This window comes from Lycium barbarum, chromosome 11 (genome assembly GCF_019175385.1).
Source record: "Lycium barbarum isolate Lr01 chromosome 11, ASM1917538v2, whole genome shotgun sequence".
Lineage (NCBI taxonomy): Eukaryota > Viridiplantae > Streptophyta > Magnoliopsida > Solanales > Solanaceae > Lycium > Lycium barbarum.
Window position 1 is genome coordinate 115904386 of NC_083347.1, and position 19172 is coordinate 115923557.

The 19172-nt window shown below is 35.0% G+C and overlaps 1 protein-coding gene across 4 annotated transcripts; it reads left to right on the forward strand.

The window, feature by feature from the left end:
• The first annotated feature begins 1767 nt into the window (after window positions 1–1767).
• LOC132617329 (helicase sen1-like) lies at window positions 1768–12738 on the forward strand. 4 transcript variants are annotated; one of them, XM_060332312.1, is made up of 11 exons: window positions 1772–2294; window positions 2378–2493; window positions 6789–7390; window positions 7611–8987; window positions 9061–9385; window positions 9512–9773; window positions 9919–10135; window positions 10446–10807; window positions 11168–11316; window positions 11447–11578; window positions 12360–12738. In XM_060332312.1, exons 4-9 carry the CDS (start codon window positions 7767–7769, stop codon window positions 11283–11285), a joined length of 2505 nt encoding a protein of 834 aa, XP_060188295.1. In that variant the 5' UTR covers window positions 1772–2294; window positions 2378–2493; window positions 6789–7390; window positions 7611–7766; the 3' UTR covers window positions 11286–11316; window positions 11447–11578; window positions 12360–12738. The 4 variants fall into 4 exon arrangements, with proteins under 4 accessions (XP_060188297.1, XP_060188295.1, XP_060188296.1 ...); XM_060332313.1 differs by having other exon boundaries at window positions 1772–2148; XM_060332311.1 differs by having other exon boundaries at window positions 1772–2493.
• The last annotated feature ends 6434 nt before the right edge of the window (window positions 12739–19172 follow it).

Sequence of the window (19172 nt, forward strand, 5' to 3'; positions counted from 1 at the left end):
AAAACAAAAACAATACTGTATCTAAACCAAATTCAAATGGAATGTGTGCAAACAAAAATCACGCTAAATCTCTAAGCGGAAGATGACAATGGTCATGTAGTGTTCTCATACGGGATGGCACTGTATATAAAGCCAGTACACATTTAATATTTGACAAAAAAAAAAAATCAACTAAACGTCGCGAATTCTGCGAGTAAGGAAATAGTATTTAAAGTAGAGTGAACCTGTGGTGAAGAACTTTATCAAATGAAACAGGGCTTGTAAAGCCTCACAGTGTACCTAAAATTGTAAGATAGTCTAAAGTGTAAGCGTATCGATAGTCTAAAGTGTAAGCGCATCGAGGCCACAAATATGATTATAAGCCGAGTTTTATCGGCAATTGGAGGGTACAGTAGATAAACCAAATGCACAAGTACTTTATGAAAACAAACCAGGTGAACATGGAAAGTGTGAATTCAAGAAGAAACGCGTAAAAGCCTATAAAGCCAGGGCAAAGGGAACAAATTCAAAGGTTTTTTCGGCAATCGAAAAGGAACGGGAGACAGGCTAAATACTCTAGCCAAACTTCATATAAACAAATGTACAATTTTTTTAAATACTCAAATGAAATTACAAAAAAAAAAAAAAAAAAACTTATATGATTTGACACTTGCAAAGTAGATTGGCACGTTGCAATAGGTAAACATATAAGTCTAATTGGACTTTTTGAAGTACCTATGAAAAAATAGAGAAATGCAATTGATTACAAACTCTATTTATATAAGCAAACCTTTGATCAGAATTTAATTGGTTATTAATGGGTTTCTTCAGTAAATGAGATTATTCATTAACAATTTTATTTTGTGACTGATGGATTTCTTAACCTGATGAGAAAATTCATGAAGGAAATTTGCTCTACCTGGTTGCACTTTTTAATGCACCATAATTAAATATTATCCATTACCGTATTAAAAACTAAAATTGATGCTGTTAGTCATGGTTGTCTTTCCGTCAATTTTTAACTTTTTTTTTTAATTAATCCTAATAATGATCGGTAATATAAGAGGTTCATTTGCGTTATGTTTATTTAATTCTTAAAAGTACACAATTTATTGTGAAGTGTATTTACTATTGTGTACATAATTCTTAAAAGTGCACTATTTATTGTGAAGTGTATTTACTATTGCGTACATAATTCTTAAATTACACTATTTATTATGAAGTGTATTTACTATTTTGTACATTCTTGGTATTGGAATAGTGTTTTCTTAAAGGGCAAAACTGTCATTTGAAATTTTATGGGCATTTTAGTAATTCAACTTTGCGCTTGGAGTCTTCTCACTTTTCATATATATATATATATATGTGTGTTAACTATTCTTAACAAGTCTTAATATGGTGACTTTAATTTGTTGAAATATGTTAAGTATAATACTCCATTGTTTAATGTATACGAGTTAAATATTTTCATAAATTATGTATACGAATAGTGTAACAATGTAAAATATATTTGCATAATCAGTGTGATAACCTATTAATTATAACAAGTTACTCATAGTTTTATTCCACGTTACCAAACAATACTCCCTCCGGATCAAAAAAAGTGTTCATCATATTGAGACTTGAAGTGGACACTGTTTTTGATCAGTAGGGAATAGTTATTACAGGTAGAATAGTTACTTATAATTATTTTTCACGTGAACTGATTGTGCAAATATGTTTTGCACCATTTAAACACTTCATATAAATTGCACAATTATATACTCTTTCCCTTTTATTTGGCCTAACTTCGATTCTAAGTCTTCCTTGTAACTTCTCAACATCTTCCTCTTCCTTCATTTCAGCCTTTGGAATCTTTCTACTTTTGCTACAGTTAACAGTATAAAACACTGATAATGGCACCAACATAAATGGAATATTAATATATACTCCGTATAACTTTCCTTAAGCTTTGGTTAAGCAGAATATATCTATGCGTCTCTGTTTTTTTATTCTATATTTATCCTATGATTGTACGAAATAAATTCTTTTTTTAAGAAAGCTATCTGCGATTTCACTGGAGCTTTAATTTGCTACGTTGCTTAAAGCACAGCCTTAAAAAAATTTCTTAGCAAGTATTATAATATAAAGTAATTAAAAGCTCATAATCCAAGAAGAAGAGAGACATTGGTAATTAAAGTCTTGAATTTTCCTTCTATTTGTTCTTGAATTATGATGTTGATGATGATATATTATTTTAATTTGATGACTACTATATTACATAGTATTATATACAGTAGTAAAAAACTCATAATTCCAGAAGAAGAAAGACAAAGGTAAAGTTCTAATTTTTCCTTTTATTTGTTCTTGCATGATGATGGTTGATGATAATATTTTTTTATTTTATTTTGATTACTAGGGAAGATGGCAAATACTACAAAGAAGAAAACAAAGAAAACAGTTCCAGGCTTAGTGGATTCGGTGTTTTCCTGGTCTTTCAAGGATGTGTTGAACAAAGATCTTTGCAAAGACAAGGTTTGAATTAATCTTAATTTCTTTGTGTTCATCTGCTGACGCGCCGGATTCACAATTTAATTAGACATTGGTTGTTCTAAGTTGAGAGATTGAGTTTTGAAATGTATATCTAATTCTATCTTATATTAATAATATAGGGATGAACTGCGAATCAATAGTTGGATTTGCCATTGCATATACGTGTCTAGAAGTAGTTTTCCAGTAAGCCAAGCAAGTAGTGTTGGCAAAATCCGTTCACTTATTATAGCTGTTATTGATCACATATGGGATTTTCTTCATTTCTGAATCTGAAATTGACATTCACATCCACAATATGGAAGGCGTATCGATGCTTGGACAGGATGATCCTTTCCAACTTCCAATTGTTTGTTTTGCAGTTGTAGAAAGCCTTTATGTTTATTGCAGTGCATACCTTGTGTAGAATCATTACAAGAAATAAGTTAATTTTTTGTGACAGCTAATCGCCATAAAAAGTAGTATTAGAGCCCGTTTGGATTGGCTTATAAGTTACTTATAAGCTGTTTTCAGCTTTTTTGAGTGTTTGACTGGCCAGCTTAAAGTCATTTTGTGCTTAAAATAAACTCAAAAAAATAATTGGGCTCATTTGACTTAGCTTATCTAAAGCAGCTTATAAGCTGAAAACAGCATATAAGCCAAAAAAAATAAGTTAGACTACCCCAACTTATTTTTTTTAGCTTATAAGCTGTTTGCAGCTTATAGACATAAGTCCATCCAAACAGGCTCTTAATAGTTTAAACGACACTTTTTAAGGTCGCTATAGGAAGTGATTGTATTAATGGTGATCCTTGTTGACTTGTAGTTGTCACGACCCATTTTCACTGAGTCGTGCAGGCACCTATCTTTTCCACCTCGGTAGGCGAATCCTTAACTTAGCATTCACAATAATAGGAAATAGCGGAAGAAAGTAAAATAACGTAAGTCTCACAAATATAATATAATAGAATATCAACAAATGCGGAAGTAAATGAAATCCATCCCAGTATCTGGTCTGGTCATACAAGAGCATCTAAATCCAAATACTAAAAGTCTGAATAATAATACATAAGTAGTCCCAAATCATGTCTCAGAATGGAAAGCAAGACATAAGTAATAGGAGAGTCTTCAAGGTCAGCGGACGCCATGCTTACCCTGGAAAACTCGAATGGAAGCTGAAGAGTCGATCAACTACGGGTCAGTGAAGTAGATCCGACCTGGTACTCTGCATTCATAAAAGAATGCAGCAAGTGTAGGTCAGTACAATCAACAATACTGGTAGGCATCATCGGCCGACTAAGTATAGTTAACACAATTCAGAAGATAAAGGAGATAAACAAGGAATCTAGCAAGTATAAGTCAATATAATCACAAGCAAATATCCATCATCGCCTACGTAAAGCATCTAAACCCAAATCTGTCAAGTCCGAATGTACCCGATCCAATCCAATCACCACAATAGAATCATCACGATCCATCATCATAACAGAATCATCACAATACAATCATCACAACATCTCAATCAAGTCATAATGCAATGCAGTGCAATAATGGTATGAATGCGATGCCATGCTATGCAAATGAGGTGTACACATGTACTCCGGACGGAAATATCGAAGTCTTGGTAGCACAACCCAGCGTGACTCGCGAAGTCTAAGTGCCACCCGTCCCGAATCTTTGCCCAACAGACAAACGGGACCTTGGCTAATTACTCACAGGGGAAGTCTCACCGGCACCACTCTGGGGGACCCGTAGAGTCCATGCACTAACAACGATTCCGGAATAACATCGAAATCGGCCATGCAACAATGATGCCGGAATAGCTCATCGGCCATCTCACAGTCACTCAATTAAAAGATTCTGTCAAATATCAATTTCACACAATCAACGATTCCGGAGTTGAACTTCGGACATCGGCCTTCTCACAACCACTTAAGTAAAATAGTTCATCAAATATCAATTCATATAATCAACGATTCCAGAATGGATCTTTGGACATTGGCCTTTTTACAATCACTCAAGTAAAAGAGTTTATTAAATATCAGTGTCGCTTAATCAACGATACCAGATCATCACCGGGTACCGGCCATGCATGAATATGAGATAATGAGTGCAATGCATATGTAAATCGATCAAGTTCAATATCACAAGTACCACAACGGGGTACGCCAACAAGTATCACATCACAATACCAACAGTGGGTATGCCAACATATATCAATAAGTCAAGTACCAACAGTGGGTACGCCAACAATATATCCAAGTACAAATACCAACCACGGGTATGTCAATTCTATCCAAATCAAGACGACAAGACAGAACTCGATATCTACCAACTACACATGGCATCAACCATCAAACTGGAACAATCAAGCACACTTAACGGGGTAGCTAGTCCAAACACACATCAGGGCCCAACCTAAGACAATATCCATCCCAACTTCATACCCGAAGGTTCACATGTTGTCTCCAACATTATAATCTAAATATGTGATTCACTATATGAAGTCTCACTAAAGGTAAGTCATAACCTACCTGGACTGCCAAACCACAACACCAACAAGTCACTCTTTTGCCTTGCTCTTCCTCTGAAGCTCAGAACCAAAGTAGTCTAAGCATAATCGAATTCTATATTAGAAATCATGAAGAATGATACCCATATTGCTACTATTTCAATTAAGTCAATTCTAACCCTAGAAATTGGGAAAACGGGCCCACAAGGGCAAATTGGAAAATTCACGGGCAAAATACCAAATTAAGTACTAGGTGATCATAACTCAACCACTAATTATTGATTTAACTCAAGAATTGGCCAAAATCTGATTTCAAGTAAAAAAACCCCAAATTGGGTATAAACCCTAAGTCTCCAAATCTGAAATTCAACGCTAAAAGTGGAAGCTACGTGATTAATAAGCTTAGATTCTTCAATTTTTAGCATAAACATCATCAATTTATCATTAATAATCTAGGGAAGTGTTCTTCAAAAACCCTCTCTCAAATTCTATGTCTAAGGGATTGTTAAAGGGAAGGGGGAAATCTAAGATGATTGTGATTAAGGAAGGGTAAAGGATTAGGAAAGTTTTACCTCCATCTTCAAATTATCTCCAAGAACAGTTTCTCCAAGCTCAAATATCGAAATGGGGTAAAATGAGGGTCTTAGGCTTTTTAACACTTCATTAATATTATTAACTGCCCGTCACCCGCTGAAGTGGTTCCTGGACCGCCCCAGCGGCGCCGCCCCAGCGACCACCTAGCCGCTTCAGCGGTAATGACTAAAATTCATTGACTGCTCCAGCGGTAGGGCTACCGCTCCAGCGATGCCGCTAAGCAAGCACCAGACACCAGAAACTTAACCCAAGATTTCCTTTCGATCCGAATTTTCGACTAATTCCCGAGGCTATCTGCTCACATACCAGACACATAGTCCCATATAAAAACGCACTACGAACGCACCTGTGGCCTCGGAATTCCCAACGGAGGTCACGTTGACCGAGTCAACCCCCGGTGCCTTAATTCCAAATTTCCCTCCCAAGTCCCGAAATGCACTCAAGTGCATTGGGAACCGAACCAATTACACATACAGGTTCTAAACGACCATCCGGACCTCTCGGAATCGACGGAATTCCGGAAAAGGTTCGTTTGCCCAAAAGTCAACTTTGGGTCAACCGTTTTTCACTTTAAACCTATAATTCCACCAAAGTTGCCCGAATCTGCTCTAGACACCTCGGGACGCGTGTCAACGGTCCCCTCGGGTGAAAAGTGAGCTAATCAGTGCTCGAAAACGGGCAAAAATGCCAAAAGAACTATAACGACCAAACGGGTCGTTACAGTAGTTGACACAAGCTAATACTTTAGTGGCGCCTATACTTAGGTTTCCATGAATGTGGAGTCTTAAATTTCTCTTATTTCTGTTAAGGAACAGAATTTGGCTGAAAAGTATTTGTGGAGATCTATCAGCAGTTGACACTAAAGTCATCGCGAAAAGTTACTTAGGGGTTGCCATGAATAAGTTTGGATGGAATATGATTCACAGCAATTCTAAAGTTTCCACAAAGAATCTCATATCTCGTAGTTAATTGTATTGGCTAAGAGTAAAGTAGGTGTACAACCTTGCACATTGGAGAGTCTCAAATTTGTATTAACGAAATCAAGATGCAACTCTATTTTCCGCTTGTGTTTATGTTACTGCAAATTTCTATTTTCTTCTTCTATTTCCTTATTGAAACATTTTGTATTTTCTTTTCCCTTTGTGTGTGATTGGCCAAATTACTAATCCTAACTCCTGTTCTTTGTCTGTTATAGGTTAAAGAAATTCCAAAGACATTTGTGTCGATTGATCATTACTTGAAGTCATTCATTGCTCCACTTGTTGAAGAAACACATGCTGATTTGCTCTCAAGTTTGTCCACAGTTTCACGAGCCCCTGCCCTCGAGGTTCTTGATGTCAAAATCTCAAAAGATTTTAAGCCTCCGAAAGGTTTATATTACAATATTTTTTTGGAAAGTGCTAAAGAAGGAGAGGGAGAGAACAGTATAGCGAAAAATGAATCGAAATATGAACCGGAAGTTGGTGATCTGATCGCGCTAGCAGATGTGAGACCGAGAAGAATTGAGGATTTGAACACACCTAAGGGATCTTATCTCATTGCTATAGTTCAAGGCATGAAAGATGAAGTTTCAGACAGGATACCTATCCTGTCTCAGACAGGATACCTATCCTGTCTTCGCAGCTTATTCCGCTTAGGAAACCGGACAGGGCAAAGGATGAACAAGGGGACAAGCTTTTTATTGTGTATCTTTCTAATTTGACAACGAATATTCGAATTTGGAAAGCTTTGAATTCGGATCTGGAAAATGCAAACCTGAAGATCATTAAGACCGTGTTGAAAAGTGATTTGAATATTGTAAGTAAACCTCTTCTTTCCTTATACAACTTTATCCATTGTAGTACTAGAGTTTTGTTACTTAAATTTGACTAGCTGACTTTACTATGTCGAGTAAAGTTTAATGTGACAAAAGGTAGTTTTTTAATTTTACCTTTATAGTGACCATACGTGAAATTAAACTGTTAATCTAGCTTCCAGTATAGTTTTATTGAAGCCTAGTAAAATTCAATCTTTGCAGGGTGAAGTAGACTGCTCCCTTTGCTCTGTTCGAGAAACCAAAACTAATGCTGCTATATCAAGTTCAAGGGCCATCGCTCAGTCCTTTGGTCTAGATAATGCTCAACAAGAGGCTGTTGTAAGTTGTGTTGTTACAAGAGAATGTGCTCACCGGAATATGGTGAAGCTAATTTGGGGTCCTCCGGGAACCGGGAAGACCAAAACAGTTGCCTCTTTACTTTATGTCCTGTTAAAGATGAAATGCAGAACTTTGACTTGTGCTCCTACGAACATTGCTGTGTTGGAAATTGCTAAGAGGTTGATGCAGAATGTACAACATTATCTGCAATATGACACGTATGGTTTAGGAGACATTGTCTTGTTTGGAAATGGGGAAAGAATGAAGATCGATGATCATGAAGATCTGTTCGATGTATTTCTTAACAACCGTGTTGATGCTCTTGTTAGCTGCTTGTCTCCGAATAATGGCTGGAGAATTGGTATACAATCCATGATATGTTTGCTCGAGGATCCTGAAGAGCAATACCGAAAGTACATAGAAAAACCAAAAGATAATGAGGATGTAGATGATGAGGAAGAGGAAGAAAAAGGAAGTGTTGCTAGTCAAGAATCTAGTTTGAGCGAAAAAGATGGAAAGATGAATGATCAAGGACACGACAAAAATAAGAAGAGTGAGTTGTTGAAGAAATTTGTCCTTGATACGTTAAAAGAGAACAAGAAGAAAGACAAACAAAATTCTCAAAGGAAGAACAACTCGAGAGCAGTTGACAAAGCGAACAAGGTCAAGAAAGAAGGCGAGGCGAGCAAAAAAGAAGCCATTGTGTGGACATTTGAGGAGTTTGTCAACAAAAGATTCAAATGGATCCAGAACCAGTTAATAGTTTGCCTAACGAGCTTGTACACACATCTACCTACTTCTTTCATTTCACTGGAAGTAGCAAAGGAAATGATCAGACTACTTGAGATGCTTCAAACTCTTGCAAAATTGTATGCTACTGTGGAACCATCTGAAGGATTAAGAGAAATTCTACCGGGATTATTTACAAGGAATAAGACAAGACTTTTTAATATTCGTGCGACGAAAACAAAATGCATAAAAGTATTGAAATTTCTTAACGAAAGTATCTCTCTTCCCAATTTCATCGAGGACTACCAAATCCGAAGTTTTTGTCTGAAAGGTGCGTGTTTGATTTTCTGCACGGCTTCTAGCTCAACGAAGTTGCACACAGAAGGAATGACGCCAATGGAGATGGTGGTAATTGATGAAGCCGCTCAGCTGAAAGAATGTGAATCCACTATTCCGTTACAACTCCCCGGTCTCCGCCATGCTATACTCATCGGAGATGAGAAACAATTGCCTGCAATGGTTCAGAGCAAGGTTATTAGTTAATCTGTTTACAACTTGTTTTTAAAATTACTTGTTTTTAAAATTATTGCTCTTTTATATACAGATCTGTGAGAAGGCAGAGTTCGGCAGGAGCTTATTTGAAAGGCTAGTAATTTTAGGACACAAGAAGCACCTTCTCAATGTTCAATATAGGATGCATCCGAAAATAAATATGTTCCCGAATAGAGAGTTCTATCAGAAGAAAATTATGGATGGTCCTAATGTGAAAGGAGCAGAATATGAGAAGAGATTTCGTAAAGGAAGTATGTTTGGCTCCTATTCATTCATTAACGTAAGTACTGGAAGTGAGGAGGTTGATGACAAACACAGCACGAGAAATAAGGCAGAAGCTTTCGTTGTAGCTGAGATACTTGCCAACCTTCACAAAGGTGACACTCTTATCCTTCCAGGACCTAATTTGCTGCTTGAGATAATTTTTTTCTAGTTTTCTCTACTGTATCTTGGTTTGCATGTCAAATGTGTTGGCAGACCTGATAATATTATCTTACCTACAGAATTTGTCTCTTCAAAACAAAAAGTTCGTGTTGGTTGTATATCTCCTTACAAGGCTCAAGTTTATGCTATTCAACAAATTCTTGGCAAGACATATAGCACAGATGTTAAGAGTGACTTCTCAGTGAACGTACGCTCCGTTGATGGTTTTCAAGGTGGTGAAGAGGATGTGATAATTATCTCTACTGTTCGTTGTAATCTTGGTGGATCAGTTGGTTTCCTCTCTAATCTTCAGAGAGCTAACGTGGCACTGACACGAGCAAGGTACTTATTTGGTGGTCAACATTACTACAATTCAAAATGTTTGAATATCAAGGATTGGTTCGAATCGGCTATTCTTATATATTTTCCTCTTTAACAAGAAGATAATTGACGAACATGTTCTTAATTATTTCCTTGGCTTATGTAGATACTGCCTTTGGATATTGGGAAATGGCACAACTTTGGTTAACAGTGGTTCCATATGGAAGAATTTAGTCATTGATGCCAAGGCTCGTGGTTGTTACTTTGATGTTACTGAAGACAAGCGATTGAATCAAGCAAATTTGAATGCGACCACTGAATTTGGCCAGCTAGAAATGTTACTCAGAACGGACTCCTCTATATTCCAAACAGCCAAGTGGAAGGTATGCTGCTTCATTTGGCCTATGATGAATATATGCGTTCTCTTTCACTCTTTCTTTGAGTCAATTGCGTACTTTTGACAATTTATAGACCTTACTTAACCCCATTACCCCCTATGCCTATTCAAACAACTGTTGGGCAATTCATGTTCAAGAAGTAGTTTTCCAATCTTAGATTTTATTTCTTAAATCTGGAATTTGCTTGTAAAGTAAGCCAAAATTTCAAAGGTGTTAGTGTTTTGTAGTCTTTTTAATCTTAAATTTTGTTTTCAAATTGAGAAATAAAAGGATATTTGCTCTTACAACATAATAGGTTATATTTAGCGAGGATTTCTCAAAGTCCATCGCTTTAATTAGGGATGTGGAGATCGGTAAGGAAGTGGTTTCCCTTTTGGTGAAACTTTCAAGTGGTTGGCGTAAGTCGGAAAAGAACAGCACATTCAGCAACAAGGGCGGGAATTCTTCTGTACTGTTGGAGGTGTATTGGGTCAAGCACCTAAAACTGATTTGGACTATAGATATTCAGCAGCAGAACTCGACGTACGTTCAAGTATTAAAGATATGGGATATTTTACCAGGATATCATATACCAAAGTTGGCAAAGGCCCTTGACATCCATTTTAGTAAATATACAGTGGATATGATGAATCGTTGCAAATACAAACGTGTGGAAAGGTACAAAATATCTTTTTTTTTCTCTGATTATCTAAATTGCTGTCTTGTCGTTTATTTAGCTTTTGTACACTGACAGTCTAAAAGAATCCAGGTCACCTAAAAGATAACGACAAGTAACTTTACCATAACAAGTGCAACTAATTAGTAGTAAATTGAGGTAGGCTGTAAAAATTCTTTATATTGTCAGTGTATGTAAGTTAATTTGTTGTCTTCCTAATAACAGTGGAAGTACTCCATGAACATGTATTAGTTATTTTTTCTGATCTAAATTTATGTCTAGTCGTCTCTGCATATATATATAAGTTGTATATATTTTTGGATTATTGAAATGCTGACTACACAAGTCTTCATTTTCTGTAGGAACTTTGTATTTCCAATGACTTGGCCAATTGATGGAAATGTTGTCTCAAGAACCAGCTCGGCTCATGATGACCGAGAAGACAACTTGGCACGTCAATTGGGAGGGATGAGTTTTTGAGGGATAAACCAGGATCTTCAAGAAGTTTCAAGTGAGTATAGGTTGCAAATACCACATGAAAAAGTGAAACTGAACTCTGATATATGCTTGTGTTTTGGTAAATACTCTTTTTATGTTGTTAGATCAATCTTCGTTACTAACTCTACTCATTGTTGTACCAGTAATTTTCAGAAGTCCAACATGAAGAAAGGACAATTGTTTCGCGAAGTGAAAACCAAATCAACTTGCTGATGATTCTATGGAACGATATATGCGCAACAAGTCCCAATAGGAGGCCTTATTGCCTAACAAAGGTAAAATACTGACATATATATTACAATGGCACAAAAAATACTGGCATATATCTATTACAATGGCACTAAAAATGCTGGGCCTATTGTTACCCCGTCTGTTCAATTTTTTGTGACAATATTTGTTCATTCCAAAATACTCCCTCCGTTCACTTTTACTTGTCCACTTTTGATTATGCACACCCCTTAAGAAATTAATAAATGAAGTGCATAATTTACCAATATACCCATATTAATTGGCGCATATTTTTATTGGATTTGAAAAATTATTTGAAGTGAGTATTTAATATTATGGGTAAAAACAGGAAAAAAGAAATTGTCTTGTCTTTATATGTTAAAAGTTACAAGTAAAAGCGAAAATCTATTTTTAGAATATTGGACAAGTAAAAGTGAACAGAGGGAGTAGTACACATTTTCTATTTTTGGAGACAATTAATTTTATGCTTCCCATTTTGCCTTTACATGAAAAGTTTTTATAGTCACACAAATGCTATGACATGTTTAAAGACCACAAGTTTCAAATGTTACCATTTCTTTCTTATACTCTGTGTCAATTCAGACTATGTCTCATAAATTGGAACGGAGGGAATACTATATTCAGTGGTATCCTTGTCCCTAGTGTTTCAACTTCTTTCATAAACTGCGTCTAACTTCTTCTCAATTTCTTTCCGTAATTCATTTAAAGCACCAACTTATATTATTCGTATCTTAAAACAACTAATTTCTTAACGTTATCTTCTTTTGTTTTTTTTTTGTTTGTTTTTTTTTTTTTTTTTTGGGACAGTTTATTGCTTGGAGCTAGGATTCTTGGTACTATTCACTGCCTTCATCAAGTTAATCCTGCAACTCTGGTGGTCCGAGAGAAATGTAATTAATAGTTACAATATTGTTGAAATATAGCAACGGTTAATGTGCATGGTTTGTAAATGGAACTTCTATCCTTTAAAATATGTAGCTAAGACCTTATATATGTAAAATAAAATACAACGTCTTGAAGGTCTTAATATTTGATTGTGGCATCATCCTGATCTTCATGTTGTCCTGATATTCTGTATACCAAAATGTAAAGATTCATACATAAGAAACATGCTTCCTAGAATTTTAATGTGCATATTATGTCAATGGATTTAAGTCTATATAGATAATGATATGACTTTTTTACATCATCAGTGTAATTTAATTTGTTATGGCAAGTTACTTACCTCTATGTTAGGTTATCATCAATGTTATTAAATACTCCTCCCTCCTTATCCGTTTTCTCTTTCTACGTCTCTTAAGAAATCATAAATAAAAGTAAAGGCATGTGTGGAAAGTCACCTAGGTAATTGGAATTGAGTGTAATTGGTTGTAACAACATAGTTTGATCTATTGTTTGACCAGATAATTACACAGTTAGGTGAGAATTTAGATTCAACGACGAAAAGAAAGATCAATTCTTTGGGATCCTTCCTTTCTTCAAACGGAACGAAAAGAGACAGGGTGTAATTACATTCTCCAATTCTCGGGGGGGGGGGGGGGGTGGAGAATTGGGTGTAATTACACCTTATAATTGCAGGGTTACCTTTTAGTTTATTTGTTTTTTCTTTTCTTTTTTAATTTATTTTTTATTTCAATTATTTAATTTTTTTTAACTTTTTAAATTTCTTTTCTTTTCTAATTTATTTTTTATTTCTATTATTTAATTTTTTCTTATTTTTATTTTTTTTAAATATTTTTCTTTTATAATATTTATATTTCATTTCCTTTCTTCTCATTCCCAACCTTTACTTCTTGTGGTTCCATATAATTGCTCGTATTTTTTATTTTTTATTTTATTTTATTCATTTTGCATAACCATGTTAATATTCTATTTTTTGAAACTACATATCTTAATATTAGAAAGAATGAGTCATTAACAAACTTGACATATAATGAGTGACGTCATTAAAGTAGAATTTTGTTGGGATTGAGGTTATAGACTTATATTTTCCCTTTCTTTTGAATTATAAGAGTATTTACTTATGTTACGTTGAAACTTACTTATGTAACGTTGGAATTTGACATAAGAGTATTATATTAATTTGTTTTTTTTTTTTTTGGATTTTGAATTTAGGTTATATTTTCGATTTTAAAATAATTTGCTTTAGTATTATTGACTTGTTATTTTACATTGCATGTTGTTTATTTTTCACTTACAATTGATAAAATTATAGTTAAACATAATGATGTGGCATTAAATTTATAAATATATTTTTTTGTCAAACATCCAATCCCATGATGTTCTCACAAAAAAGGTATGCTTTTAAGTTTTATAATCAATTAAAAGTAAAATATTATTAATTTGAAATTATATATCAATTTTTTTTACACTATTAATTGCAAATATATGACTATTAATGAACATATTTTCAAGAAAAAATGTATTATTAAATAACTGATTTAATATCATTTATATATGCACATATTTTTTAAATATTAATTTTAAATTTTTATGATTAAATTTATTTTTAAATTAAACTAACTGTGTAATTACACATCTGCAACCAAACAACACGCTTGTAATTAAACTGTAATTACATTATGACAAACAAATCGTTGTAATTACAATACTGTGTAATTACTAGGCTGTGTAACTACTAAGGTAGTAATTACACCAATTCCAATTACCAGGTGGCTTTCCAAACAAGGTGTAATTACTAGGGTAGTAAGTGATTGCGTGCAATTACACTAGAGTTAATAAGTATTAATGGTAATTACATGCTCTAATTACATTTAAAAGGTGATCTTTTAGATCTTTTTATGTTTTGTTTTTTAAAATATAAATTGCTTATTACACTTACTCCTGTAGTACTGCTCTTTTATCTTTGTTAATTATGCTCCTAATATATTCATCAGTTCATATGAAATGAGTTTGGAACTTTAGATTACACTCGCAAGCTCGACAATTATATGTACAGAGAAATAGGATTACGTAATTTTCACAAGTAATTCAAAATGCATAAAGCAATCATTTTTTATAGTGTCAATTCATATCCTAAAAAAGAAACACTTCTTCTTTTTTCCACCTAACAATTCAACAATGTAACTGCTTTTTTTTTTAAGCGAATCCGCTAAGTGGGTGGCTAGGGCTAATGAGGTAACGAACCTCTATTAATCAACAATGTAAGTGTTGTACATGTCGTAGCTCTAAAACAGAGTCAAACATTCAAGGATCAACATGACAACAAAATGCGCCGGTTCAAGAATCTGTGGATCAAACAAGGTGTAATAACATGATATAACACTTGAACCAGAAATTAAGGCAGCAATCAACCACCAATGTTGCAGTAATAACATGATGTAACACATTTCCATGATATGCCTAGCTTTTCAAGCGATGGACGCTACAAACTGCCAAAAACCAGAGACCTTAATGTTTATAGAAACTTTGATTAGTTAATATCTGTAATTGAACTTAAATAGATCATCTAAAAATTTGAGAAAATTTTAAAACCTATTTACCTCGGTTATGCAAAACGATTGTTATAATGTGTGAATATACACAGAATATACACTGGATATACAGTGTATCAGTGATCACAAACTAAGAAAACTAGAAACTGTAAAAATGGAAGTAATCGTGTGAAGGTTAAGAGATGATGAAGAAGAAGTAATTATCATTAGAATGTGATAAAATGATCATGAATACAATGCATCATATTTATAACTACTCACAAGCTTAGAGTTAGTTATAACTAACTATGTGAACTCTATCTTCTAGAAGCTTTCAAGTCTTTAACTACCTTGATATTCATACAAAGACTAATCTGTCCTTCTATCTTTAATTATCATTCACTAAGTATCATCTACACTCCCCCTCAAGCTAGGTGGTGTAAAATGTTGAGAACCCCTAGCTTGAGTTTCAAGTACTCATGTTGCACTCTAGTTAGCTCCTTTGTAAAGATGTCAGCTGGCTGTTCCTTAGTGTTGATATACTAAGTTGTGATGAATCCTTTCTGAATTTTCTCCCTAATAAAATGACAGTCTATTTCTATATGTTTTGTTCTCTCATGGAACACTGGATTGTGTGCAATTTGTATAGCTGCCTTGCTGTCTGTGTGTATAGCAATAGGTTGATCAATGCTCAGATTTAATTCCTTTAGTAATCCTAGTAGCCAGATCAGCTCAACTGTTGTAATGGCCAAACTCCTATATTCTGCTTCTGCAGAACTCCTTGACACTACTGTTTGCTTTTTTGATTTCCATGACACAAGTGAATCTCCAAGCTTAATCATGAACCCTGTCACTGATCTTCTAGTTATGGGGCATGAAGCCCAGTCTGCATCACAGTATGCAGTTACTGTATGATTGCAATTGCTTGAGAGCAACAGGCCTTGTCCAGGCTGATGTTTAACATATCTCACTATCCTTAGTGCAGCTTCCATGTGTGACTCCTTAGGATGTTGTAGAAAATGACTTAAACTCTGAACAACAAATGATATATCAGGTCTTGTTATAGTGAAATAAAGTAACTTTCCTATGAGTCTTTGATAGGCAGCTTGATCAGCTAGAGTATCTTCCTCAGATATGGCCTTGATCTGTACCTCTTCACCTCTAGCTTTGGCCTATATTCCTTCATCATATTCTTTTGAAGTGAGCTTGACATTAGTGTCAATGGGTGTGCTAGCTGGTTTGGCACCTGCAAGTCCTACCTCTGATATGAGCTCCAATGCATACTTCCTTTGATGCATTGTGATGCCCTTACTTGATCTTGCAAATTCAATCCCAAGGAAATATTTCAACTCTCCAAGGTCTTTCATTTTGAATGTTTGTTGTAATGTTGTCTTTGTTTCTTCAATCACTGTCAAGCTATCTCTTGTGATCAGCATGTCATCTACATAGACTAGTATGATTACAGTGCCTTGATCATTCTTCCTGATAAACAATGAGTGATCAAACTGGCTTTGCTGAAATTTGAAGCTGAGTAAAGCTTCAGACAGTTTTGCATTCCACTGTCTTGGTGCCTGTTTTAGGCCATACAAAGATTTGACCAATCTACATACTGAATTCTCCCCCTGATTGGAAAATCCCTTAGGCAATTCCATATATATCTCATCATACAAGTCTCCTTGTAGAAAAGTATTATACACATCCATTTGATGAATGTGCCATTTCTGTGTTGCTGCTAAGGCCAAAACAGTTCTGACTGTTACCATTTTCACCACAAGTGAGAATGTCTCTTGATAGTCAATCCCCTCCTTTTGGATATACCCTTTAGCTACTAACCTTGCCTTGAACCTCTCAACTTCACCATTTGCTTTATACTTAATCTTGTATATCCACCTGCAACCAATTGTTGTTTTCCCTGGAGGCAGTTTAACTATGTCCCAAGTGTGATTGCTCTCCAATGCTGATATCTCCTCCTTCATAGCTTGAATCCACTTTGGGTCTTTAACAGCTTCATTATATGTAGTTGGTTCTGTCAGAGTTAAGAATGCAGCAATATATGCTTGGTATTTAGGACTTAACTTGTCATAGTTAATGTATCTATTTAGTCCATATGCAGCATCTTCATATATATTCAAACTGATAAAATCCTTCATCCATACTGGTGGTTTGGTACCCCTTGATGACTTTCTTGTTTCCTGAACTACAGTTGTTGACTCTTGTACTGGTTGTTCAATCTGCAACTCTGTGCTTTGCTGATTATGTAGCTCAGCTATGGACTCTTGTGCATTATCTTCATGTGACATAGTTTCTATGTCTGCATTTAGCATTTGATCCTGTATATGTCCCTCATCTTGTCTATATTTAGGCTGAGTAAGATTAGTGAACTGAATATACTTAGGCCATTGTGGCATATCTTCAACTGCAGTGTCTTTGAAAACATAAGTGGATGTTGTATCCTTCTTTTGAAATGGAAAGATTCCCTCTTTGAATATAACATCCCCGTTAACAAAGAAACTATTATTAGCTAAGTCATACAACACATACCCTTTTTGCACATCAGAATAGCCTATGTGTATAGCTGGTTTTGACCTTGACTGCATTTTATCATGTTGAGTCATATCTTTGGCAAAACATAAGCAACCTAGTACCCTTAAGTGACTTATATTTGATTGTTTAGCATGAAATATTTCATATGGTGAAACACCATTAAGCACTGCAGTGGACAACCTATTAATCACATACACTGCTGCCAGAATGCAATGTCCCAGAACTCAATAGGAATATGAGCCTGAATCCTCGTAGCTCTAGTTACTTCTAAAATGTGCCTATGTTTACGTTCAACTACACCATTTTGTTGTGGTGTATAGACACAGGTCCTTTGATGAATTATGCCTAATTCTTGAAACATAGTAATGCAAGTATTATTTAGAAATTCTGAGCCATTATCAGTTCTGATGACTTTGATAGTTTTGTCATACTGATTTTTAACCAACCTGAAGAACTGTTTTAAGCAAGTGCATACATCAGATTTATTTTTCAGTAGTATTACCCATGTAAATCTTGAGTAATCATCAACAATAGTCAGAAAGAACTTATTGCCATCAAAAGTTGGAATTTTATAGGCACCCCAAAGATCTACATGAACCATTTCAAGTCTGTCACTAGTTTTTATATGGCTAGGCTGAAATGGCAATCTAGTTTGTTTGGCACAGGGGCATATAGTACAATTATCTATACTACTCTTCACATCACTAGAATTACAAGAAAACAGTCTATTTAAAACTGAGTAAGAACTGTGGCCAAGTCTTTTATGCCACAATCTAATAACTTGATTGCACACTGTATCCTCAGGATTCTACACTGCTAGACTGATATGTTTGCCATTATATGTATGTTGATTCAGCAACAAGTATAGACCAGCTTCTTCTCTACTAATCTCCTTCACCATTCCATTGAAGAGATCCTGAAACACACAAAAGTCAGGAAAAAACTTTGCAGAACATTGCAATTCTCTAGTTAGTTTTGAGACTAAAAGTAAGTTGTACCTGAATTTAGGAACCAAAAACACATTAGATATTGTGTTGTTCTTAGATATTGAACTAGTTCCAATATGAGACACTTGAGTAATGTCGCCATTAGGCAAATGTACTCTTTTGGGAATTACAGGTTCACTTATTGTGTCTTGGTTCAATAACTTTGCATCAGAGGCCATGTGATTAGTGGCTCCTGTATCAATAATCCATTCAGGACTATTGTTATCAGTAGCTACTAGTGCCATGTCCTCGACCATACCTGCTATATCACCAGCTGCATTTGCTGAAGATATAGCTGAATTGGCATTATGACTTTTGTTTATCAACTGAACAATCTGATCATACTGCTCTCTAGTAAATGCATTTCCTATCTGTAGTTGTGCATCAGCACCTTGTCCATTTTGAGAACCATATCCTCCCATGTTATTGCCATGTCCAAAACTAGAACTTGCCCCATTCATATTATATGGCACAGATGCTTGTTGGACATTATAGTTTTTTAGTGTTGACAGGTCCAAGATCCATAGTTGAACTCTCTCCTACCACATTATAAGAAACACCATACCTTTGACTCTGACCAGTTTTCATGTCTACCACACCTTTCTTGGAATTGAAATCAGAAGGATATCCTACTAGCTTGAAACATGTGTCTTTGG